The 27,358-nt window shown below is 39.4% G+C and overlaps 1 protein-coding gene across 3 annotated transcripts in view; it reads right to left on the reverse strand.

The window, feature by feature from the left end:
* Positions 1-5,669: 5,669 nt before the first annotated feature.
* The window catches only part of commd5 (COMM domain containing 5), a 38,959-nt gene continuing 17,270 nt past the window's right edge, over positions 5,670-27,358 (reverse strand). For all 3 annotated transcript variants that reach the window (XM_060832022.1, XM_060832023.1, XM_060832024.1), the window contains exons 5-8: positions 25,409-25,459; positions 18,438-18,533; positions 17,439-17,514; positions 5,670-6,697 (exon numbers count right to left, since the gene is read on the reverse strand). In XM_060832022.1, coding sequence (XP_060688005.1) covers positions 6,596-6,697; positions 17,439-17,514; positions 18,438-18,533; positions 25,409-25,459 — 325 coding nt within the window. In that variant the 3' untranslated portion in view covers positions 5,670-6,595. The remainder of the gene's footprint in view (positions 6,698-17,438; positions 17,515-18,437; positions 18,534-25,408; positions 25,460-27,358) is intronic.

A 27,358-nucleotide genomic window follows, 5' to 3' on the forward strand; every position in this document is an offset into this window, starting at 1 on the left:
TGTTTAGATATTTTTCTCTGTGCCTGTTTGATCCAATAAAAGAAGATTGTTGGAAACAGAACAACTATGTATCACTTTAATTATAAGCAAATGGAGAGAAAACACATAAGGTGGAGTATAACGTAGAGTGGATTATTTTGCTATTGGTCAAATGAGGTAGAACATGAATAAGGAGTCAAACGCTGGCAAGTGGGACTAGATTTAGGATACTTGTAGGCATGGACAAGTTGGATCGAAGGGTCTGTTTTTGTGCTGTACCTCTCTGACTCCATGAGTGGGATGGAAACACTGGATTTACAGAATAAATGCACAATGGAAAAGTAAAAAGAAAATGGCATTTTCAAATTGTTGAAAAATACCTGGAGAAATGAAACTCTGTACTTGCAAACTTTCAGTCTTCCCTGGACTCAAGGGAGGTGCCAGAAGATTGGAGAATTGCAAATGTTATGCAGTCATAATTCAAGAACATTTGTAAGGATGAATCCAGCAATTAGAGACCAGTCAGTTTAACCTTAGTGGTGGGGATGCTTCTGGATTTAAGATGGCATGTACACACGGAGCCTCTTTGTAAGCTCTCTTTATTTCTTACAATCGTTCAGCATTTTTAAACCTCAATTTTAAGTCTGTAAAAATTACTACACCTTGATCCATTCAATCACCCTATGATCTTTATGCCCTTGTATGTTATGGTCTGCCTGTATTGCAAAACAAGACATTTCACTGTACTTAGGTGTAAGTGACAACAATAAATCAAAATCAGATCAAAATTCTATAAACAATTATGCAGAACAGAATTAGCAGTCATGTGGAAAAAGGTGGGTTGTTTAGGAAGTCAGCATGGCTTTATGAAGGGGCAATTGCGATTGATTAATGTACTGAAGTTTTTTGAAAAGAGTAACAGAAAGACTTGAGGAGGGTAGCAATATTGATACGATGCACTTGCACTTTCAGAAGGCATTTGATTCAGTGCCACATAACAGACTTGCGAGAAAAGTTTGTGACCATGGTATAAAAGGGACAGTAGCAACATGGTTACAAAATTAACTTAGTAATAAGGAAAAGGAAAATGGATAGTGTATGCTTTTCAGGCTGGAGGGAGTTTGTTAGTGGAGGTCCCCAGAGGTTGAGATTGGGACTGTTACTTTTGTTGATAATATGTTGTGGTTCTGTTCGTCGAGCTGGGAATTTATGTTGCAGACGTTTCGTCCCCTGTCTAGGTGACATCCTCAGTGCTTGGCAGCCTCCTGTGAAGCGCTTCTGTGATGTTTCCTCCTGCATTCATAGTGATTTGTACCTGCTGCTTCCAGTTGTCAGTTCCAGCTGTCCGCTGCAGTGGCCGGTATATTGGGTCCAGGTCGATGTGCTTATTGATTGAATCTGTGGATGAATGCCATGCCTCTAGGAATTCCCTGGCTGTTCTCGGTTTGGCTTGTCCTATAATAGTAGTGTTGTCCCAGTCGAACTCATGTTGCTTGTCATCTGAGTGTGTGGCTACTAAGGATAGCTGGTCATGTCATTTCGTGGCTAGTTGGTGTTCAAGGATGAGGATCGTTAGCTGTCTTCCAATGTAGTGTACAAAATTCCATGCAAGGACTGCACAAAACACTACATAGGGCAAACAGGAAGACAGCTAATGATTACCCGAGCTACAAATCTTCTCATAAACTTTGTTGATATATCTTAGTGTGCAGGGGACAATTTCAAAGTTTGAAAATAAGTCAAACATTGAATTGTAAACCATGAAACAATGGTGTAGAACTCCAAAAGGACATAGCAGTGGAGTGATGGACAGTGTGGAAGAATGTTGCAGGTTGCAGGATAACTTGGTTAAACTGCAGAATTGGGCTGAGAAGTGGCAAATGGAATTCAAAGAAGCTAAATGTGAGGTGATTCACTTTGGGAAGAATAACTGGAAGGCAGAATACTGGGTCAATGGAAAGGTTCTTGGTAGTGTGGATGTGCAGAGGGCTCTTGGTGACCATGTACACAGATCCCTGCCATGCAGGTCGATAGTGCTGTTAAGAAGGCATACAGATCATCGGTTTTATTGTTAGAAGGATTGAGTTCCGAAGCCATGATGTCATGCTGCAACTGCACAAAAATCTAGTGCGGCTCACTTGGAATAATGTGTACAGTTCTGCTCACCCCCTTACAGGAAGGATGCGGAAGCATTGGAAAAGGTGCACAGGAGATTTACCAGATGTTGCCTGGTGTGGAGTGAAGGTTTTATGAGGACAGGCTGAGGGTCTTGGGTCTGTTCTAATTTAAGAGAAGAAGGCTAAGAGGGGATTTAATAGAGACGTACAAGATGATTAGAGGATTAGATAGATTGGACAGTGAGTCTTTTTCCTAGGATGATGAGGTCGGCTTGTATGAGGGGGCATAGCTGCAAATGGAGGGGTGATAGATCTGAGACAGATGTCAGAGTCAGGTTCTTTACTCAGACAGCAGTAAGGGCATGGAATGCCCTGCCTGCCAATATAGTTAACTCAGTCACATTGGGGGCATTTAAACAGTCCTTGAATAAACATATGGATGATGATGGGATAGTGTAGGGGGATGGGCTTATGTCAGTTCACAGGTTGGTGCAACATCGAGGACCGAAGGGTCTGTTCTGCACATATTGTTCTATGTTCCAAAAGCTGGAGTGGTCAGACAGGTTCAATACAGAGAGGTGTGAGGTTATGCATTTTGGTAGAGAAAAATATTGAAAGGCAATATAAAGTAGAGACATCAGTCTAAAAAGGATGCAGGAGCAGAGGACCTGGATGTATATGTGCACAAATCATTGAAGATGGAAGGACAGATGAAGAGAGCAGTGAATAAAGCATACAGTATCCTCAGCTTTACCAATAGGTGCATAGTTCCCAAGAGTAAGGAAGGCCTCCTTCTGCACCCTAACGTTTCTCTGATTCCGTAATAGTTGGTTTCAATGCCAGAGAAGTTGATTGTCAGTAATTAACATTGGCTACAGTGGTAAAAGGTACTTACTTTAAATGACAAATTATTGATGTGTTTAGTTCTATCAAGCATGCAAACACATCAATGTCACAACAGCATATTTTAATGGCATAGCAGCCAGCAATATGATTTTGTTTTGCAAAGTTAATGCTATGGTGCAACTCAGACAGCAGCTTTTGGATTTTCATAATTAACTGTAATTTACTTCCGTTCATGAAGTTGCTCCACCAACTTTGCATTAAAAAGAAAGTGAGTATTATTCTCATTGTTGTTTTAACAGTAAATTTTAGCCCCTTACTTTCCATGACATTACCAGATAGACATGCTTATGGTTTTTTATTGGAACAACACTGAAAATCGCAAGTGTTCTGAATTGATGACGGAGATCATAAAGAGCACAGCAGTAGGTCAACAGGTAAACAGGATGCAATGCATCATAGAGAAACTGGAAATAATACATTTTGAAAGAACTGGAAAGGATATCGTAAATAGCAAGATTCTATCTAGCATAATGGTGCATTACTTTTCCATTGTTTAATCACACTGGCCTTATTAAGGCTTTGATCCCCAGATCCTTTCTGTCAACAACCACTTAAAATTGTTAATGCCTACTTTTAACAGACATGCAACTATTGAGATTAGCATCACTGAAATGTTGACAGTTGTAAGTGCGTTTGAAACAAAATAATAATTATTGTATGCCTCAAGAAATTTTAGGTTAAAGTCGGGCACAGAAATTTAGGCATTGAAATTTATTTTTAGCTCCTTGTGAAATAATATTCTCATACTTCTTAAAATATTTAAAATTGAAGAATTCCTCCAACTCTTAGACGTAATCAAAATATTGGAAAAATGAGAACCTAGAATCTCTAGTGTAGATGAGGCCCTTCAGCCCATCAGGTCTGTATTGCCAAAGCTACACTAAATCCACACTAGTCCCACTTTCCAGCACTTGACCACTGCCTTGAATGTCATATTTCAACTGCTCACCCAAGCATTTTCTAAAGGTTGTGCGGTTACTTATTTCAACTACCCTCTCAGGAAGTGCATTCACTCTGGATGAAAAGAAATCCCCACTAAACCGCTTTCCTTATGTCTTAGAATTGTGGCCCCATGTTAGTTGTTTTCTAATCAACCTGTTCAGAGATGTTATGACACACTCCTGGAGCAAGTCAGACTCACTCCTGGTGCGAGTAGGACACAGCGTCTCGATTTAATGTTCAGAATACTACCTCAACACCACAACAATCGAATGGTTCTTTGTTATCTATCCTTTGAAGATGGGGAATAGCTGCTTTCTATTCACACTGAAACCAATTCGATCCATTCAGCCTGCTCTGCCATTCAACAAGATTGTGGCTAATTGGTTAGTGGTTTGAACTTCACTTTACTGCCTGCCTCAACCTCTTCCCTCGGAACCTTTGACTCGCTTCATTAAAAATCTAACTCAAGTCTTGAATATGTTCAACTATCCAACGGTCACTACTCACTGGGTTAGAGAATTCCAAACACTAATAAACAGAAATAATTTCCTCTTCAGCTCCATCTTAAATGGGACACTATTTTGAAATTGTGTCCTTAATTCTAAGTCTGAGAGGAATATAAAAACTACGACACCTTTATATAACAAGTTATACAACATTTGAAATCTCATTTGGTACTGAATGTCATTATGCAAGCTCAAAGTGGTTTGTAAAGAATGACTAGTGTAAACAAAAACATCTCTCTACCTTACAATGTCACTCAATGTTCCAAAACATGTTATGTACAATTTCAATTTCAATTAATTGGAGACATTTAAGAGGATAAATACAATTAGCACACATTGCGCAAGTTGGATGAATGCCAACTTAATTTGTTTTTATTGATGTTCGTAGAGGTAGAAATATGAGCTGAGGGTACCAGAATAATTCAGCTCTCCTTAAGAGTTTCAACACAGCTTTCCCTCAGCATTGCACTCATGTGGGAGCCTAGACTACGGGAAAACCTGACTGAGATAGAAACGTTGAAACTTCTGACTCAGGAGATGTGGATGTTACCAAATGAGTCAAGTAATAATTACATAATACCATCATTATGCATGCAACATTTCAAAGAATGCACATGGGATGTAAGGAATCACAATAAGTATAGGAATTGCATAACTTATCAGGAAATTCTTATTTTACTTTTTACTCTAAGACTGTCAAACTAAATCCAAGAACACTCCAAGATCACAGCAGGTGACCAATGCTGACAAAGGTTCCAGCTTGTTTTCCTGTTGATGTTATAGTGGCAAAATTATCAACGTTTTTTTTAAAAATCGGACATATTTTTCCTAATCAATCTATTCAGAAATGTTATTATGCACTTATGGAGCAGGTGGGATTTGAACCTGGATCTCTTGATCCAGGGATAGGGACACTACTACTGCATCAAAGAGAGTTCTAAACCTTTCCTACTGCAACTCTCCAGAGTAGGTGGGACTTGATCTAGGGGCAGGGACGCTGGCCACTGTGCGGCTATGAGGATATGTTGAGATCAGCTGTAAACACTTGAGATCAGCAGGCTGATGTTTACCATAAATAATCTCACATGAAAAAGATTCCATTTGGTAAAGTTGCAGTGACATTATTTCTCATGAAAATGTCAGATACCGTCATGAGGTTTTAAAGGGAGGGTGGGAGGGAGAGGGAGAGAGAGAGAGAGAGATTGAGAGACAAACCATGTTCAAATATTTTATTGTTTTAATTGCTTCCCAGTTCTTATCAGTTTTGGGAGAGACTTACACTGAAAACATTAGGCTTCAACTGAGTAACAAATGGGATCTTACAATGCAAGTCTGAAGATTTGACATCAATAGTTCCTGTCTGAATCCAAGATCCTTGAAGCAAGATAAATAGGTGTACATTCACACATAGGCCTAGACAAATACACTTCCTCTGCAAATCGATTTTTCACTGATTTGGAGCCACAAACACAATGCTTGGGTTCTGTACTGATCAGAAACTTACCACACTGAAAAAGCAAATGACAAAAGTATAGTGCCATTTATACCAAGTTCCACCAGTTTTGAGGTTTATATTACATTTGAAACTAGATTTGTTATCGTACAAGCTAAAGGTCACTCCACTCAAAACCTTACATAAAAGGGCTGGTCATGTTCAAACACATGACTTTCATTCTTTAGTCATTTTCCAGTTTTAACTTGTACTTTTGCCCTTGCTTATCAAATTTCTTGCATAATTTTGTTTGATTTTACTCCATAATTCAAAATTTCCCCTCTCTCTACCACTCTATATACAGACTACTGCCAATGTAATTTTCCTGATTAAATAAACTCCTGGACAGTAGGAGACTTGGGCTGATCTATCATACCAGTTGCATCAGCCCTAACTGATACACAGGCTGCCTCTGAGACAGACAGGCATTTTAAGGCTGTTGAATACTGAAATTAATTCAAGAAGTTGTGACATACCAGTGGTCCCAGTTCACAAATCATGATTGCATGTAATAAAAATAATGGAAAATTCTCTAGGTTAGGCAGCTTTAATAAAGCTAGTTTGCCTTTGATATAAAGACTCTATATATTATATATAGATAAAGGTCCTGACATACAACACTGGTTTGCAGTTTCGTTTTGATGACAAATAGGCTAATCTTGAATTTTGAGAATGCTTCTCTTTTCCAAGTCATTCATTTCCTTCAGGATTAGGGCAACATTGTAACGCATTTCCTGGAACTTTGAAACTGGTACCTACAAAAATAACATCACAGGGAGTAATGAAATGGACATATTTGCCAGTTAGTAATATACTGGAAGTTATTAAAAATCAACATATCTTGTATTTACAACGAGGGAGAGATTATACCCGTTGAACAGATATCTTGTTCTTTTCTGTAGAAAGAGAAAAACTGAGGGATGACCTGACTTTAAAGATTGTAACAGCATTTGACAAAGATAAACTGAGGATTGTTATTGCATGACCCAGGGCATATACATTGATATTAAATCTCAGAAGACCATAAGACAGAGGAACAAAAATAGGCCATTCAACCCATCGAGTCTGCTCCTCCATTCAATGAGATCGTGGCTGATCTGATAATCCTCAACTCTACTTTCCTGCCTTTTCCTCATTGACCTTGATTCACTTACTGATTAAAAATTTGTCTATCTCAGCCCTGAATATACTGAATATTCTGGCCTTGGCAGCTCTCTGCAGTAAAGACTTACACAGATTCACTTTCCTCAGAAGAAATTTCTCTTCATCTCTATCTTAAATGTGCAAGCCCTCATTCTGAGGTTATACCCTCTGGTCCTAGACTGTGCCACAAGAGGAAACAACCTTTCTGTAAATACCCTGTCAAATGCCTTGAGACTCGTGCATGATTCAATGAGGTTGTCTCATTTTTATAATGAGTACAGGCCCAATCCACTCAACCTCTCATCATAAGACAGTACCTTCATGCCTGGGATTAACCTAGTGAACCTTTTCTGGGTTGCCTCCAATTCCACTATATTTTTCCTTAGATTAGGAACTCCAACTTGTTCACTGTATTCCATCTGTGGTCTGACCAGTACCTCACATAATTTTAAGCAAAACCTCCCTATGTTTATACTTCATTTCCTTTGAAATAAAGGCCAACATTCCATTTGCCTTCCCTTTTACCCATGGAATTTGAATGCTAGCTTTTTGTGATTTGTGGACAAGCACTCCAAATTTTTGATCTCTTCGACTTATTTCTTCCTTTTCATACGTCTAAAGAAGCTCTTGTTGTTTTGTCTTGATATTACTTCTAAGTTTACCCTCAGAATTTACTTCCTCCTTCCATATTATGCTTTTGGTTGGGTTTTGTTGGTTTTTAAAGCTTTCCGAATCCATTGGCTTACCACTAATCTTTGCCACATCATATTTATTCTTTCTGTTTAACAATAACCCCTTCCTAGATTCTTTTTCCCTCACTGAACTATATCTTTGCTGTGAGCCATGAACTTTTTTGTTTAAACATCTCTCATTGTTCTACAATGGTCTTTACTGCTAAACTCTTTCCCCAGTCCACTCCAGCCAGCTCTATCCTCATTCTTTTGCAATTACTCCCATTTAAACTGAAGTTTTTCAGATCCAAGTTCCTCCCACACAAACTGAATGAGAAATTCAACCATGTTCATCATTGTTTCCGAGTGTATCTTTTACTCTGACATAATTTATTGAACCTGCCTGATTACCCATCACCAGATCTAAAACATATTCTAGGTGAATTCAGCAGGTACACCTTTACTCTGGAAATGGTCAGCATATGGAACAAATAGCATAGATGGATTTAAAGTAAGCTAGATAAAGGCATGATAGAGAAGAAATGAGTAAAATGAAACATTATAAGCAGCATGGACCGAGTGGATTGAGTGGTCCACTTCTGTGCAGCATTTAATAGCCCTTCAGCTCAATTGTCTCATGAACTCTGCCTCATCAATCGACATTGGAATTACAGTAAAATAAAGCTCATTTAGCTTTCAGTTACAATACTGCTGCGGCTAATGGAAAAAGAGTGCTTGCACTTGCAATAAACTGAATTCTGCCCCTCGCAATTTCAAGTCGCTGTTACCAACACCTTCAGGAAGACCCTCTTGGTGCTTCAGCTTTCCATCAAATTTTCCAGCATCAATGGTCAACTTCACAATCAATTGGAGCTATAGAAAGATTAATACTGGCTCAATATCACTGTACTTGGGAGCAGAAACCAATGAATGGGAGGATAATCTATCTCAGTTTCAATGCTATTAATGACAGAGGATTTTCGATGGATACTTGCCATATTGCCAGCGTTGGGCTGACATTTACCACAGGAGTAGAAGCTGAAAATGCTGGCACACAATGACAATTTGTAAGTCAGATAGTCTGCTAAATCACATGGCAGATCTCACTGAAAATTCTGAATATGTGTCTTCTTGGATTAGTGTTCTTGTGTCCTTGTTCAAGCTGAACAACTGACTGACAGTTGATCACTTTTGGAATTGAGGAAAACTTGTTTCATGTACCGCCCTGGGTACACCTTTTCTGTTCCCCCGGGTACACGACAACAACTTGCTTTATAAAGCACCTTAGTTGTAATAAAATGTTCCAAGGCATTTCAATTTTGATACTGAGCCAGAAAAGGGGATGTTGGGTCATGTGATGAGACTGTATTTATAAAGGAACATCTTAAAAGGAGGAAAGAGAAGATGGAGAGGCTAAGAGGTTTAGGGAGAAATTAAACAGCTTGCACCTAAATCCCATCAATCAATCAATGGTAACAAGTGAAAAATCAGATACACCGAAGGCCACAACTGGAATGAACAATAAATAGTGAGAAATCCTTGCACAGCACGGTATCTAAAACAAAGACTTCACCTTCTGGTTTTAAAGTCACACTGTTCTGAGAAAATATACAACTACCGGGGTTGACAGTGGCCTATTGGCTTTGTTGCTAAACAATCTAAAGAGGTAAGAGGTGAAGCTCTGGGGACCCAGGTGCATTTTATTTTTTCAGTGTGCTGTGACCCAGTGATGGTGCCCCGACCTCATAGCCAGATAGCTGAGTTCAAATCCCACCTGTTCCAGAGGTGTCTCATATCACATATGGACAGATCAATTAAAACATCTACGCAGCTTTGCAGATTTTTTCAAGGATTTCTAACAGGAGTGGTGGAGGCTGGTACAATTACAGCATTTAAAAGGCATCTGGATAGGTACATGAATAGGGAGGGTTGAGGGGGATATGGGCCAAATGCTGGCAAATGAGACTTGATAAATTTGATATATCTGGTCAGCATGGATGAATTGGACTGAAGGGTCTGTTTCTGTGCTGTACAACCTTATTACTATAGGAATGGGACCAATGCATTGAAAATTAGTTGAATGTAGACTACAGAGGTTGAATTGGCACCTTTCAACTATCAAAACACAGGAACAATCAGAGAAAACAATGACTGTTACAATTCACAGAACTCTTCTTTAAGAATTAAATAGTCTAATTTTAATATTAAGCAGAATGGAAGACACAAAACTGGATGGACATAGACTAGCAATCAGTCAATGCCCACTTTAATAAACTAACCAGAATTGAGGTCACTTTCAATCCTACTGATGTTTAAAAATAAACACAGTAAATAGTCACTACAATGGTCACAAAATCAAGTAATCTTGGCATGCAATGCTCGGTAAGTTGACAATTGTGTTTGTTTTTATTTGTGAATTCATGGGGTCTGATTGATATATTGCCCATCCTCAAATGCCCTTGAAAAGGTAGTGCTAAAATGCCTTCTTGAACCACTGTCTCCATGTGGTATTGGTCCACTCACTTTGTTGTCAGAAAGACAGCTCTCGGATTTTGATCAAAAGACAGTGAAGGAACAATGATATTTTTTCAAGACCATGTGGCTTTAAGGGAACTTGTAAATGATGACTTTCCCAAGTATTTGTCCTTCAGTGTGGCTGGGGGCTTGCAAGGTCCTGCTAAAGGAGCCTTGGTGTGTAGCTGTAGTGTATTGGAAAGGTGTGAGTGGATGGGCTGCTTTGTTATATCTTCAGTATTAAACGCAACACAGACTATTCTTATTTTGTTAAAAAAAACTTAAGTTCCACCTCATGATGATGATTAATGGACACATTAAGAATTTTGCTTGGAATCATTTTCTGGTCTTTATAAAAAATGGTCACATACTCAAGAAAGTTAATGGCTTGCTATTAAATGCAATAGCATATCCCTGATAACACTTGGTTTAACTTCATTTATAATGCACACTGGAAGACTTTGGTTTTATAATCGCTTTTATGATAATAGAGTGCTTACAAACTTGAACATTACAAAATTATATTAGCATACACTGTAGAATAAACAACTTTTGTATTAATAAAGCAGCCTTTCATGCAATATCCAAATATATGAACTAGGAGCTGAAGGTGACCATTCAGCCCTTCAAACTTGGTACCCATGCACGAAGATCTCAGCTGATCTGTTTCTGTCTTGAATTCTACATTCCCACATAACCATGATTTCATTGCCCAACAAGAATATCTCTCAGCCTTGAAAACATTCAATAGTCCTGCCCAGCTGTCTGGCAAGTCAGAATGGTCCAAAATCTCTCAAATCTCAGGAAAAGAAATTCTCATTCCCTAAAAAGGTGACCCCTAATTTTCAAACAGTGCCCCCAGTTTTGGATTCACCCAAAAGAAACATTGTTTCCATTTCCGCCTTCTCAAGTACATCCAGGATCTATACTTCAATCACACTTCTGAATTCCAAAAGAATCAAGCCCAGTCAGTCCAACCTTTCCTTACCAGACAACCCATTCCATCCAGACATCAATCTAGTAAACCCTGACCAAATCTGAACATGGTATTCTAGATATGGTCTCACCAATACCAGTATTTAACCAAAGCATAACCTACTTACTTTTTTAATGCTCAATTCTTGTTGAATGAAGTATAGCATCCCATTTGCTTTCTTAATCACTTGTACTTGCATATTAACTTTTAGTGACTTGTAGTTAAACAGCCAGTTCTCTCTCCAGTTGGGAATTCTGCAGCTGTTCTCTATTTGAACAACATTCTGTTTTTCTACTCTTCCTGACAAAGAGAATAATTTCATTTTTTGCCATTTTATGTGCCATCTGCCAGATCTTGCCCACTCATCCATATCCAATTTCATGTCCTTTTCACATAGGTTCCTACCTTTGAGGCACTCGTGTACTCAGCTACCATGCTTTTGCTTTCATCGAGGTCATTGATATAACTGTTAAAAAGCTGAGCCTCCAGTGCAGACCCCTGCAATGCTCTACTTGTCACATCTAGAAAATCAGAAAAAGATCTACTTATACAGTCACTGTTTTCACAAAACAGCCCAACAACCATCTATGCTAACAGGTACCCCCATAGATATTTTTAATCAACTCACTCATACATGTTATGATGATTTGGACGAACCGGTGTTGGACTGAGGTGGGCAAAGTTAAAAATCACAACACCAGGCCATAGTTTATTTGGGAGCTTTCAGAGCACTGCTTCTACATCAGGTGGTTGTGAAGCAGGACCATAAGAGACAGAATTTATAACAAAAGATTATAATGATACAGTGATACATTGAACAAACCAAGATTGTTAAGTCTTTCATCTTTTAGAATGGATTCACTGGTTTTGGTTCTTTAATATGTAAATCCCAGAACTTTTTTTAAGTCACATCCTCAAGAAAATTTAAGGTTTTACAACCAAAAGGTGATGTCTCAGTTCAGACAATGCTTTAAAGGTGTGAGTCAGACCAATCTTGAGTCATGCTGAAAATTGCAGAACCTGCAAGCAGTCAATGCAGTCAGTGAATCCATATAATATTTGTAAATTCCACTTTGGAAATAGAACCAGTCTGACTCACACCTTTAAGGCATTGTCTAAGCTGAGATGTCACCTTGGTTATAAAACCTTAAATTTTCTTGAGAATGTGACTTAAAAGTAGTTCTGGAATTTACATATTAAACAACCAAAACCAGCAAATCCATTCTAAAAGACTTAACAATCTAGGTTTGTTCAATGTATCATCGTATCACTGTAATTTTTTGTTATAAATTCTGTGTTTTGTGGTCCTGCTTCACAATCACCTTATGAAGAAGCAGTGCTCAGAAAGCTAGTGCTTCCAGATAAACCTGTTGGACCATGACTGGGTGTTGTGTGGTTTTATATATGTTGCGCTGCACCTGTGCAGCAGCTGGAACTTGAGATAGGGACATTACCACTGTGCCACAGTTCATAGTAGACCATGAGTTCTACTATGCGAAATAACCTATGCTAAAGATTTTCTGAAAATCCACTATATGTCTGCAGGCCCCCTTTCACTTCCTCAAAAAACTCAAATAAGTTGATTAAATACAATTTCTCCAGCTCTTTCCTATCACCTTGGGTATTCTCTAAGTGCCCAGTTACAAAGATCTTTTCTATTTTCTGTCTCCCTGCCTTCTTGAATAAAGGGATTACATTTGCTACTTTCTGGTCTAATGAAGTCTGTCCAGAATCTAGTAAATTGGGGGAAATTAACATCAACACATCTACCACTTACTGTTCATCACTGTTAAGACACTAGGATGAAATGCATCAGGACCTGGGGTTTTGTCAGCCCTACAGCTCTCTTAGTTTGCTCAGTACCACTTCCCAGGCGATCATTAACTTCTACATCAAATTCATATCTCCCTTCCATTTCCTGATTTACAGGTATTACTGCAATGTTTTTATATCCCTGACAGTGAATATAAAAGCATAAGATTTGCTCATTTCATCTGTCATTTCCTTATTATTAGCTACCCATTCTCTCTTGAGGACCAATATTCTTTTTAAACCCTTATCTTTTTTTTTGAAGTATCCATTGAACCCTTGCTATCTATTTTTCTTTTCAATTTCAAACTGGCTTCCTTTCATACTTTCATTCCTTTCTCCCAATTAGACATGTTCTGCCAGTCTTTATATTCGGTCCAATCATCTGATCTCTGTAACTCATCATTGCATAATTACAAGCTTTTTCCTCTAGTTTGGTGCTTTCATTAACTTCTTTAGTTAACCACAGATAATGAGTCCGCCCTTCCATTTTTTGCAGCAGGAGCAATATGCTTATCTGAATACACTGAAATACACGCTGCAATGACTGTCACTGTTTCTTAATTGATCTATCCCAAAACCCAGTCTACCAGTTCATTCCAGCTCATTTGGTTTTCACGCCCAGGCAGTTGCTCTTAATTAAGTTTAAGAAACAAATCTTTTTTTGTGAATAAAGTATGCATTGAAATAAGAAAAAAAGAATCGTTAACTCATTCATGGTGGCTCAGTGGTTAGCACTGCTGCCTCACAGCACCAGGGACCTGGGTTTGATTCCTGCCTCAGGTGACTGTCTGTGTGGAGTTTGCACATTCTCCCCGTATCTGTGTGGGTTTCCTCCGAGTGCTCCACCACTTTCCTCCCATAATCCAAAGATGTCCAGGTTAGATGAATTGGCCATGCTAATTTGTCCATAGTGTTTGGGGATGTGTAGATTAGATATGTTAGTCAGGGGTAAATGTAGAGTAATAGGGGAGGAGAATGGGTCTGGGTGGGTTACTCTTCAGAGGTCGGTGTGGACTTGTTGGGCTGAATGGCCTGTTCCACACCGTAGAGATTCTATGATTCTACGATGAATAATGGAGCTAAACCAAAGGGGGATATTTTAGGTAGGGTGACCAACCAATGAGATTTAATGAAGGGCCCTTAACCCAGATAAAGAAACAGATAAGCTCAAGGAGGCAGAATTCCAAAGTGTATGACCCAGGTGGGTGAAGATATGGTTGCCATTTAAATCAATACAGGCAACAGTGGAATGCATTTGCGCCAAGAGTCAAAGAGTGCTTGGAGGTTATGGTTCTGAATTAAGTTACAGGGATTGTGGAGAAATGGACAATGGACACATTTGAACACCGGGAAACTAATTCTAACCTTGATATAGTGGGGAACTGGAAGTCAATGTAGGTCAGAAAAGCCTTGATGGGTGACTACAAACAGGAGTGAGATGGGACAACAGCAGCTGCGTTTTGCATGACCTGAAGTTGAGAGGATACAGGGTGATTATCCTCCCAGGAAATATTGGAATAGTCAAATGTAGTGTCATCTTCACAGCTCTCATTCTTAATGCTGTGCAAATTTATGGGAGAAAGTCACAACCTAGATTTAATGCTAAGTAAATGTCACAAATGCTCAGACCAAATAGTTTTGCTTGCAGTTTGTAGCCTTTAATAGAAGTCGGTGCAGGAATGGGCAGCCAACCAAATGGGTTATATAACGTTTGCAATTGGCAGCAATTCATACTTATATAAGTTTGATGCATCTCAGATTCTAATTACAATTCATTTTCAGCACTGGCCCCTCCCTTATTTCCTGATTAACTAAATTTATAATTTGATTTCCCTGTTATGATCCCAAAAACCTATCATTTAGGGTTAGATCAATTTGTTCACAGAGCGAAATTCTACACTTTTTTTTAAAACCCTGGAGAAACTAAATCCCACAGGCTTTGGTTGTTCAGCCTGCACAGATCTCAGGCCTTCCCTTTGCTGCAATGTGTGATGTTTCTATATCTGGTTATACGTTTAGGCGAGACTTGACATCTTGAATTTGGCAGGACAGGCAGTTTGGAAAAGTCTGTTTTCAGCCCTCTGATCTCATTGGAAATGGTTCTGAAGCTATCAACTGGGTGCCAAAATGGAGAACAATTCTTTACAGATCACACAATTGCAATGGTTCAGGAAAATGGCTGACTACTACCTTCTCAAATGGCAATTTGGGACGAGCAACAAAATGCTGATCCTGCCTTCAATTACATCATCCCACAAATGAACTTTTTTTTTAAATTATGGAAGAGTGCAGCAGGTAAGGCAGCATCCAAGGACCAGGAGAATGATTCCTGAAGAAGGGCTCATTCCCGAAACGTCTATTCCTGAAATGTCTATTCCCAAAATGTCGATTCTCCTGCTCCTTGGATGCTGCCTGACCTGCTGCGCTTTTCCAGTAACACATTTTCAGCTCTGATTTCCAGCATCTGCAATCCTCACTTTCTCCTTTTATTTAAATCATGTCAGCATAAGGAACTCAATAACATTTCTTTAAAATGTACCTGCTCTTAAGGGCAAGGTGACTTTGAGAGAACAGTATTATGGTCTTGATGGTATTGTGAAGTACAGCATGCAAATTGCCAGAAATAAAAAGCAGATATTGCAAAAAAGACCCTGGGTTTCGAGTTGCCTATCACTTCAACATACCAGCCCGTTCCCTGGCCAACATCTGTCTCAGGCTTGCTGCAGTGCTCCAGTGAAGCTTAGCACAAGCTGGAAGAACCCCTCATTTTCCACTTGGGAACAAGACAGCCTTCTGGACTCTCCCATGTCCTTACCCCAAACCTCGCACACCAGGCTTTGTAATCACACAGTCTGCTACTTAACACAACCCACTGTTAGTCACTAACAGTCTCCATTAATAACTATTCACCCTCCTGTCACACCTTTGCCTGTCAAACTGTTCTTCTCTCTCTTTGGGCTCTATTCCCACTGTCATTTACTCCTTATCCCCTCTCCCTCACCCTATCTTCTGCATAAAAAACAACATATTCCTAGCTACCATCAGTTCTGAGGAAGGGTCACTGGATCCAAAGGGTTAACTCAGGTTTCTCTCTGCAGATTTTGACAGATCTGCTGAGTTCTTTCAACAATTTCTGTTTTTGTTTCTACTTACAGCATCCGCAGTTCTCTTTGTTTTTATTGTGAATAGCCAGAGCGGATTGCAGGACCTGATGGATGTTAGTAAATCAATGGGGATTTTATAACAAGCTACCAAATGTAATGGCAATCTTCTGGTATTAGCTCAGGAATTACAGGATTTACCCGATTCAGTTAAACTAATTACAACAGCAAGATTTAGTTTCCTGGGAATCATGGTTATTAAGACCAGTACTGGAATCTGCGTTATATTTCAGGAACGTACAGCAGCAAAATACTGCCTTTCATTAAATTAGTTTGAAACAGTAACGAATGATAATAGTGGAACACATCAATAGAAGATGGAAGAGGATGTTGGGAAGTATCTAAATGATCCCACATGGAGAGAGAATATGTTTTTAGTTTTAATTAAGAACAAAGAGGGTTGGGACCTGCTGAGTCTTGAGGAGCCAATCAAAACTTGGCGAAAACAAACATCTTCATTTATTTAGTGTTTTTCACTATCTCAGGATGATCCAAAATGCTTTAAAGTGAACAAAGTACTTTAGAAACGTAGCCACTGTTGTAATGCAGGCAAAGCAACAAATAATTTGTAAATAGTAAGTGCTCACCAAGAGCAATATGATAACAAGCTAATTTATTTTAGGGGTTTTGATCGAGGGATAAATTTTGGTCAGGACACTGGGGATAATTTCACTTCTTGTCTTCAAAATGGTGTCATATCATCTCTTATGTCCACCCAAGGGAGAAAATGGGATCTCTGTTTAACAGACCACCTCGAAGATGCCATCTCAAGCACCCCTTCAGTGCTGCACTGGAGGATCAGCCTAAACTTTTTGTATCGAAATCCTAGAGGTGGACGTGAACCAATAACATGGTGACACAGAGCTGACAACTCTGCCAACTGACACCTAACAGATGCCCAGCAACTGAAAACCCTAATGAATCAGTGTCATGAAGCAGGACAGGATCAAACTACAGCATCAATGTTTTATTATAGCCAGCTCCAATATTTCATCCAAGCATTCTGCCAAGGACATGCTGGAAGACATAGTGCTACTGAAGTTAGCACGACAAATCAAAGTGTGAGACCGCTTCGTTCGTAGATATAAAAGTCTACAAAAAAAACCCAGCAGCAATTGGGCTCAAATTCAGTTCCCGAGAGGGCTCAGACCATTGGCTCAAGTCAGTTGATAAAGAGTATACCAAAAGATACAAATATAATTTTCTGCAATGTACTCACTTCAAAACGATGGACATTACCATTCGACAGTTTTAACTGCATCAGTATAGCAGGCTGCAAGGCGCGAGTCAGAGAACTACGAACAGAAAATCAGCATGAGTGTCAGAATAAAGACAAACAAATCATTTGCTCGAAATTGAGAATTACCTGAAACCAAAATCTGCACAGAAAGAGGCCATTCAGCCAATTGTGCATTGGTGAAATTAAAACGAGCCTTCTATTTTGAGCCCACTCTCCAACACTTGGCAAATAGTCTTGGAGATTAAAATACTTCAGGTGCATAATCCAGGTATCGTATCGTTCAAATGAGAATGATTTTCACCTCTATCACCAAACAGGGCAGTAAATTCAAGAAACCCACCACTTTCTGGGTGAAATGGATGTTTCTCAAGTTCCTTCCAATTCTTAACCAATCACATTAAAGCTGCGTCCCCTGGTAATTGACCTGTCCGCTATGGAAAGGCAACTCCGTCTAAGAATCTCAAGTTTTTTATCCCACAATTAAGACAATGCTCAGCCTCCTCTGTTCTAAGAAAATAAACCTAGTCTTGTCAATTTTTCCTCATACGTGCAATTGTCAAGCTTTGGGAAGTGACTACCCTTTAAAACCTCATCAGATGTAAAGAGCTCTGAATGCATTAAGGTCAAGGCACTACAGAAATCTTCCTATTTCTTGATTTACAACTCACCCCTTCAAATCTCTCTCTTCATAGTCATCTATCCCACTAACTTTGTTGGTGGTGTTGGGTCTAATTTTGTTTCATTGTACTTCTGCGAAGCACTTTGAGGCCACTTGCCATGGTAAGGCGACTATATAAATCTGAAATATTGTTCCTAAGAATGTTGTGCTACTTTTGTTCACCTGCCACAAGATTCCAGGCAGGAAGATAGGAGCATCAACAGAAACCTGGGCAGAGGATACTTGGGCAGAAAAATAATGTAGGTCGTCTGAAAATAAAAATCAAAAGGCAGAAAAAAAAATTGAAAATGCTATTTTACCTGGAAGAAATAGCCACATCAACTCTCCATCTGAAATCCTTAAGAGTTGGCAATCGAGTCCGGTTTTGCAAGGCTGCAGTCTCCAGTACTGACCGTCTAAAATCAAAAATAGTATTTATGATATGACCATCACATTAAGAAGCAGGAGCAGTGGTTTGTTAGGTCAGTTTCATTACTCAGTGACATCACAGCTAATCTGATGGCATCCTAACTGTATATTGCCGCTTATCTCCAATGACCCTCCACTCACTTGTCAACCAAACTTCTGTCTAATCCAAGCTTCAAATATATTCAATGACAGCCTCCACTGTTCAGCGAGCAGGGCAATCCCAAAGGCCGAGACATCCACATACCAAGAAAATTTCTCCTCATCATGGTCTTAAATTGGAGATATTTGATTTTTAAAGTATGTCTCCTAATTCTAGATTCATCTATGTTTCAGTAAGAGTCTGTTATTTTTATCAACTCAAATGAGTATCAACCAATCTATTCAAGCTTTCTTCTGAAGATAACTTTCATCTTATCAAACAGCCTAGTTTACCTTCTCTGAGTGTTTCTGAATGCAGGTAAAGGGGTCCCAGAGTGTGGACGTCCAATTTGGTCATACTTAGAAATTCAAGGTGCAATTTTAAAGAGTCGACATACAAATACTTCTTAATACTTATGAAAGGCTATTTTATATTGCCCTGCACCATGTTCCAATTTGTGTGGAATCAACAGACTCAAGAATGGAACAAGGTCACAAACCAGGGACACCCTGTCTATCCCCTCCATAAGTAACAAGACCGAAGCTGCACACAATACTCTCAGCAAAGTCTCATCTTCGATGCCCCGAGGTTGCATCAAGACTTTGTTACTTTCATACTCCAATACCATTGTGAGCATTTAAAAATAGAGTTCAAATACGATGCTTTCAAAAGTCACATGACCACTTAATATGAACACAAGCCAAGTAATAAGTTAAGAAAATTATTCTGCAAGAAATTGAACATTTCACAAACTAGTTTTTATCTCCTGCAGAGAGTTTCTGCCTGATTTTTCTGTTGTGGGCCATTCTAACCATTGCCAGAATTACACAGAAATTGCAATTCTGAAACAGGTTGTCTGTATTCATCTTGCTCATTAGCTTTAGAACTATCCCCATGAGTCTGACCCATTGCTAGATCCCATCAACAATCCTTTCTTAAATGTTGACAGTCTTTGCTTCCAATCACCAACTCCTGTGGGAACTGCACAGAATCCCTGAGAGTTACTCCTGTCAGTCTTAAAGTTCAGACATTCAACGTTAGATTAGAATCTTCAAACCTTCAGATCCTTCGAATAAATAGACTCTTTCTGATAATCAGTCTCATCCCTTCAGAATATTAAATAATTTCAGCAAATTACACCCTTCTTGACTCCAATAAAAAGCAGTCTCTATTTTATAAATAAACTTGGTCTTTCCTCCTATGGTGAATCTGTATAAACAGTTACTCTGAAAAACTCAAGACAGATGGCGAGGACTGATTAGGGAGAACCAGCAAGGTTGTGTATGAGGGAAATCGTATCTCTCTCAAACTTGACTGAGTTAAATCACACAACATCGAATTATAGTCCAACAGATTTATTTGAAAGCACTAGCTTTCGGAGCGCCGCTCCTTCATCAGGTAATAGTGGCCTAAGTTGTACACCCCAGTCCAACACCGGCATCTTCAAATCAAAACCTTATTGAGTTTTTTAATGAATGAACCAAAAAGACTGATGACGACAGACCAATAGATGTTGTTTACTTGGACTTTAGTTAAGCCTTTGACAAGGTTCCACATAGTAGACTAATTAGAGTCATAGAGATGCACAGCATGAAAACAGACCCTTCGGTCCAACCTGTCCATGCCGACCAGATATCCCAACCCAATCTAGTCCCATCTGCCAGCACCCAGCCCATATCCCTCCAAACCCTTCCTATTCACACACCCATCCAAATGCCTCTTAAACGTTGCAATTGTACCAGCCTGCACCACTTCCTCTAGCAGCTCATTCCATACACGTACCACCCTCTGCACATTAAAAAGTTGACTCTTAGGTCTCTTTTATATCTTTCCCCTCTCACCCTAAACCTATGCCCTCTCGTTCTGGACTCCCTGACCCCAGGGAAAAGACTTTGTCTATTTATCCTACCCATGCCCCTCATAATTTTGTAAACCTCTATAAGGCCACCCCTCACCCTCTGACGCTCCAGTGAAAACAGCCCCAGCCTGTTCAGCCTCTCCCTATAGCTCAAATCCTCTAACACTGGCAACATCCTTGTAAATCTTTTCTGAACCCTTTCAAGCAGCTTGTCAACTGGATACAAAATTGGCTTTATGGTAGGAGACCCAGTGTGTGGATGAGAGTTGTTTTTCGAACTGGAAGCCTGTGATCAGCAGGTGTTCTGAGGGATTAGTGACTGGGTCCGTTTTTGTTTATATAAATGATTTTGATGAGAATATAGAAAGCATGGTTAGTAAGTATGCAGATGAAACCAAAATTGATGGACAGTGGACAGTGAAGGTGGTTATCTAAGATTACAAAGAGATCTTGATCAATTGGGTCATTGAGCTGAAGAGTGATAAGTGGACTTTAATTTGGACAAGTGCAAGATATCGTATTCTGATAAAACAAACAAGGAAAGGACTTATATAATTAATGGTAGGGCTCTGGGCACAGACTGAGGGGTTCAGGTACATAATTCTTTGCAATTTGCGTCATATGTAGACAGGGTAGTTAACAAGGCATTCAGTATGCTTGCCTTCATAGCTTAGATCTTTGATTGCAGAATTTGGAATGTCATGTTGAAGTTGTACAGGATGTTGGTGAGGCCTCTTGTGGAGTGCTGTACACAGTTCTGATTGCCCTCTTATAGGAAGGATATTATTAAACTTGAGAAAGTTCAGAAAAGATTTACCTAGCTGTAGCCAGGGATGGCAGGTTTAAGACAAAAATATACTGGGAAAGTTGGGACTTTGTTCACTGGAGCGTCAGAGCTTGAGGAGTGACCTTATCAAGGTTTTATAAAATCATGAGGGGTATAGATAAGGTGAATGAAAAGGCAGGTGGGACTAGTTGGTTGGGAATGTGATCGGCAGGGAACGGTTGGACCGAAGGGTCTGTTTCTATGCTGTATGACTCTATGCAAATAATCTCCATAATATAAACTAAACATCAAGCATTCTGAAACCACAGGTAATTCAAGTTATCGACAATGGCCTTTAATCATCAAGCCCTTTTTACAAGGCAACACTATCTTTTTTCGAAGGGCGACCTCTCTATCCAGTATCTCTAACAGCCAAGAAATTCACCATCTCTGGAGTTAAATTCTTGCATTGTTGTTACACAGAGATAGAACGGTTTCACTGTTGCTATGGATAGCGGATGAAGCATCGTCTATTCTGATTTTTTTTTAAAACAGTTAAATACCCAGACTGTTTTGAAAAAGGTGCATGTGAAAATACATGGCAATTGCAGCCATGTACCCCCAGCATCTATAATGAAAATATTTCACTCTACGCGTGGTCATTTATATCAGGCAGCATCCAAGTTCTTGCCCAAAACGTCTATTCTCCTGCTCCTCGGATGCTGCCTGACCTGCTGTGCTTTTCCAGCACCACACTCTCGACTCTGATCTCCAGCATCTGCAGTCCTCACTTTCTCTTAGTATGGAGATTGGTCAACCATCACAACTCAGTCAGTGAATATCCTTACCTGATACCCATATCTGAAGAGGTGGATTATCATATGCTTCACAGCCAGGGATAATCAGTAGCTAGCATTTTCTACTCCTCTTGGTTCTGAACCTAATCTATTGCCTCCTGGAGAAGATTAATTATCAATCACTGCTAAATTAATTAATCTGTTGATTTTATGACGCCATTTGTATTCATTCACTAATCCAATGGTCAAGCTGCATGCAGACTTAACCACTCAATTCGCAATAAACCTTTTATGCTCTCACATTAAACTCCTAACAGAGAAATGCTTGGTTGGAAAGGATGTTGGAATCAAACACAGTTAGAATTTAAAGGTAGCCCATGTGCCCCGGTTTAACATAATGGCACTGAGAAGAAGTTTGGAGGCAATATAAAGTTAATGTTCTTTTACAGCTGCAGTTTATGAAAACACATTTTCCTTATTATACAAAAAGTGGACAGGCACAGTGGGGTGCAGAAACACATGACCAATTCCCCCTACTCTATAAACTTCCACAATATCATTGGGGGGAAGGGGGAAATGTGGCATTCTGAAGTCATGCAACTCTCCAAAATTGGGGGATGGCAGCCAAGGGGAAAAATGAAACAAAGCTTGGGGAAAAACCAACACAGAAAGAGAGAGAAGAAAAACAAACTGCTGTGGAATCCCTTTTGGTCTACCTTAGGCAGGGAACAACCAATCTCAATTAGGGAATGAGATAGCTGAGTGGTATTATCACAAGATTACTAATCCAGTGATCCAGAATGTTCTAGGGAAGCCAGGTTCAAATCCCAACATTTCAGATAATGGAACTTGAACTTAATTTTTTTTAAAAAGTCTGTAATTAAGAGTCTAATGATGACCATTGTCATAATAACTCATCTGGTTCAATAATGTCCTTTACTGAAGGAAACTGCCATCCTTAGTTGGTCTGGCCTACACATGACTCCAGACCCACAGCAATGTGGTTGACTCTTAACTGTCTTCTGGGCAATTAGGGATGGGCAATAAATGTTGACCTAGCTAGCAATGCCCTCATTCCATGAATGAATAAAAACAAAAACTACCCTATCAGCTGAATGGTTATTAATCGAGAAAGAATCTTTTTAAGAAGGGACAAATACAGGCACACAAAGAATAAAATAATTAAACCACCAGATTTGACTTTCAATACTACAAATTAATAGTATATTTTTCATATTCCAACTTCAGCCTGCTGGTATCTGGAATAGACTGGAGGGAAAAGAGGGTCTTTGCTTAAGACTGTCAATGAATGATAATTAACAGTCAATTTGCTTCCAGTCCAACATTTGAAACATTTCATATTTCAGAGTTTTAGGGATGACGCACTCTATTGGCATCTGTGAGTGGGTGATACACAAGAGCCATGGTGGGTGGTATACAAACTCCTTTAGAGAACTGTAGAGATTGAAAGCAGCTGCAAAGTAAAGGAAGAACAAGGTCATGGAGAGAATTGAAAACAAGGATGAGAGTTGTTTTTAAAAATCAAAGTATCAATGGACTGGGTGTCAACATAGGTCAACATACACAGCATGGTGGCTCAGTGGTTGGCACTGCTGCCTCACAACAGCAGGGATCGGAGTTCGATTCCAACCTCGGGCATCTGTCTGTGTGGAGTTTGCACATTCTCCCAGTGTCTGCCTGGATTTCCTCCAGGTGCTTCGGTTTTCTCCCCAGTCCAAAGGGGCACACATGAGGCAAATTGGCCATGCTAAATTGCCTATAGTGGTCAGGGATGTGTAGGTGAGATGCATTAGTCGGGGGGAATGTAAAGTAATAGGGGAAGGGTCTGGGTGAGATATCCTTCGGAGGGTCAGTGTGGACTTGTTGGGCTAAATGGCCCGTTTCCACACTGTAGGGATTCTATGATAGGTTAGTGAGCAGAGAGGTGAAAAGTGAACAACACAGTGATAGCCAGGAAGGAGGCAGAGTTTTGATGGCATGGGTAGGAAGAAGAAAGATTTGTCTGCAAAGCATTGGTCTGCTCAAGTCCTTAAGTAACAAAAGCACAGATGTGGGCTTCAGCAACAGATTAGTGGAGAGAGATGTGGGTGATAACATATAGACACAAACCTTTGTCAGAGAGACAGCATTAGGTTGTAAATTCAGCTCAAGGTAAAGGAGGTGGAGGAAATAATTTTCATTTTAGCAGTACAGACTGATTTGAACATGAGTCTAAGATCATGCTTTTACTCATCTCCGTTATAACTTTAATTTTCCATTTTAACATTCATAAAAAATATTATTGGTGATTTTACTCAATTCTGTTTCCAATGAATACCAGATCCAATCACTGAATTGTGCACTATAAATTATTGGCAATAAACTACCAAATCTTTACATCAGAGAGTATCAAGATTTCATGCTTAAGTTGATTCCAACAAATAACAGTTCCAGCAATTTCTGTTTTTGTTTTGAAAAGCTCAGCTGGTCTGGCAGCATCTGTGGAGAGAAGTCAGAGCTAACATTTCAGGTCAAATGACCCTATCTCGGAACTTCTTTCCACAGATGCTGCTATACCTGCAGAGCTTTTCCAGCAATTTCTGTTTTTGTTTCAGATTTACAGCATCTGCAGTCCCTTTGGTTTTTAACAGCTTAAAGCAGCTGCCCTGGGTTAAGGCGCTTTTTCTATCAACTGATTAGCCATACTCTACTTACTGTGTGACAAGCAATAAATGACCGGAATCCCTGTTCTAACTTATGGGCGGCACGGTGGCACAGTGGTTAGCACTGCTGCCTCACAGCGCCAGAGACCTGGGTTCAATTCCCACCTCAGGCGACTGACTGAGTGGAGTTTGCACGTTCTCCCCCGTGTCTGCGTGGGTTTCCTCTGGGTGCTCCGGTTTCCTCCCACAATCCAAAGATGTGCAGGTCAGGTGAGTTGGCCATGATAAATTGCCTGTAGTGTTAGGTAAGGGGGTAAATGTAGGGGTATGGGTGGGCTGCACTTCGGCGGGTCGATGCGGACTTGTTGGGCCGAAGGGCCTGTTTCCATACTAAGTAATCTAATCTAATCTAAAAACTTGATTGCTCACAAGAAAATAATTCAAAGAAATATAAATGAAGGCTTGAAGCAGCAGACATAACTTATAATGGAGGTACTAAAAATCATAGAACATAGAACATTACAGCGCAGTACAGGCCCTTTGGCCCTCGATGTTGCACCGACCTGTCATACCAATCTGAAGCCCATCATTGTAGTCTGTTCAGTGATACCTCATGAGCAATTAAAAATAACAACTAACCTGTTGCCAAACACAACACTCGCAAAGTCAGAAATAAATTCCTCTGGAATCCTGAAATAGAGAAACGTTAGGAAACAGTCAAGTACTGATCATAAAGGCAAGTTCCAAATGTTGATTGTAAAATCAGGTTGTGGGAAAGGGATCAAATTGCTTTTTATATGCACTTGTTTCATTCTCTACATGGTGTAAACTTGCATACAAGGAAATATTTTACAAAAATAAAACACATTGAATGCTGCAAATTCCCCTCCAAGCCTCAGATTGTCCTGGTTTAGAATATATGACTATTCTTTCATCAGAACAGGCAATTAACATACAGGATAGCACCAGGAAGAAGCCGCTAGTGTTTCTGGTTTAGGGGCGGCTCAGTCGTTAGCACTGCTGCCTCACAGCACCAGGTCCAAGTTTGATTCCTGCCTCAGGTGACTGTCTGTGTGGAGTTTGCACATTCGCTCAGTGTCTGCGTGGGTGTCCGCCGGACGCTCTGCTTTCCTCCCACAGTCCAAAGATGTGCAGGCCAGGTGAATTGGCCATTCTAAAATGCCCATAGTGTTAGGTGCATTAGTCAGAGGGAGGTGGGTTGCTCTTTGGAGGGTCGGTGTGGACTTGTGGGCTGAAGGGCCTGTTTCCACACTGTAGGGAATCTAATCTTAAAAAAAAAGTAAGATCAGTCACACTTAAATCTTAAAGATATTATGGCGTTAGGAAAGATCTTTTATCTGACATGAATATTGAAAAAGGGGTGACTTGGATACTGCAAAAAAAGGTGCTACTTTGTTTTGGAACAAAGTGTTTTGAGATTAATGGAAGTATACTTTTACTGTGCATTTAACACTCTTTCAATTGGTGTTACAAGAGTTTGATATATTCTACCTTCGTTTGTTCTGTTTAATAAGTCTGTGTGTTATTGTTAACAGGCAGATCTTGGACAGATATTATAGGATGCAAGCGAAATGAAGGGAAAGGTGTGACTAGGGAAAAGTGAAACAAAATGGAATGCAGGATTAATAAGCACTTTGTTGTGATCTGGACATTTCAATAGTAACTTTCAAAACAGAATTTAATAAATACTTAAATGGAAGAAAACTGAGAAGATTCAGGTACAGAACAGTGGCCTACCTGCAACTTCAGTGGCTGAATAAAATTGAAGAATAGAAAAGGAAAATATGGAGAATTAATAATGGAAAATAAGGAGATGATCACATTAAGTGAACAGGTATATTGCACTAGTCTTCACTATGGAGGTCATAAAAGTGACATGAATATTCTGATTTGTATGTATTTTAAAATCATTTATTTAAAATTCAGGTTTCGGATTCGGATATATGAGTTTTGTGCATGCCTGAATTTAATAATTAACCCAAGTATTTCTGTAGCCATGGTGATTTATTTTGAAACAGTCTGTCACAGCTACTTTGACAACAGTAATGAGTTCCTGTTTACTGTAGAACGTTTTATGACTTAGCAAAGTTAACCATTATGCTTTCGGTCTAGACTTGTGGCTTGTAAGCTTTGTGAAACACCTAAGGCTTTTTGCTTTAAACTTTTGTTTTGATCAGTTAAGTCCTTGGATGGAAACAGTTATATAGAATTTTGCTGCCAAGAAGGGGAGAATATAGTAAAACTAAATTACTTTGGAATAAGTCAGTGATGGTTCCAAACCAGAAGCATTAGAATAAAATCCTAATCTTGAATCTGAACATGTTTAAACTCAGGTGTATAGTAGCACCGGGACAGGGGGAAGTCATCATTGTTTCCGATCTAGGAAAAGTGAAAAAGGTCACACTTAAACCTATCAAGGTTTTAGGAAATATCTTTTTCTCTTAGATGAGTATGTGAAAAGGGTGACTTGGATATTGCATAAGAGATATTATTTTATTTTGAAACTTGTAATCAAATTTTTGGGATTAATAGGATTATACTTTCACTGCGTATTTAAAACTCTTTGAA

Source organism: Hemiscyllium ocellatum, chromosome 11 (assembly GCF_020745735.1).
Source record: "Hemiscyllium ocellatum isolate sHemOce1 chromosome 11, sHemOce1.pat.X.cur, whole genome shotgun sequence".
NCBI lineage: Eukaryota > Metazoa > Chordata > Chondrichthyes > Orectolobiformes > Hemiscylliidae > Hemiscyllium > Hemiscyllium ocellatum.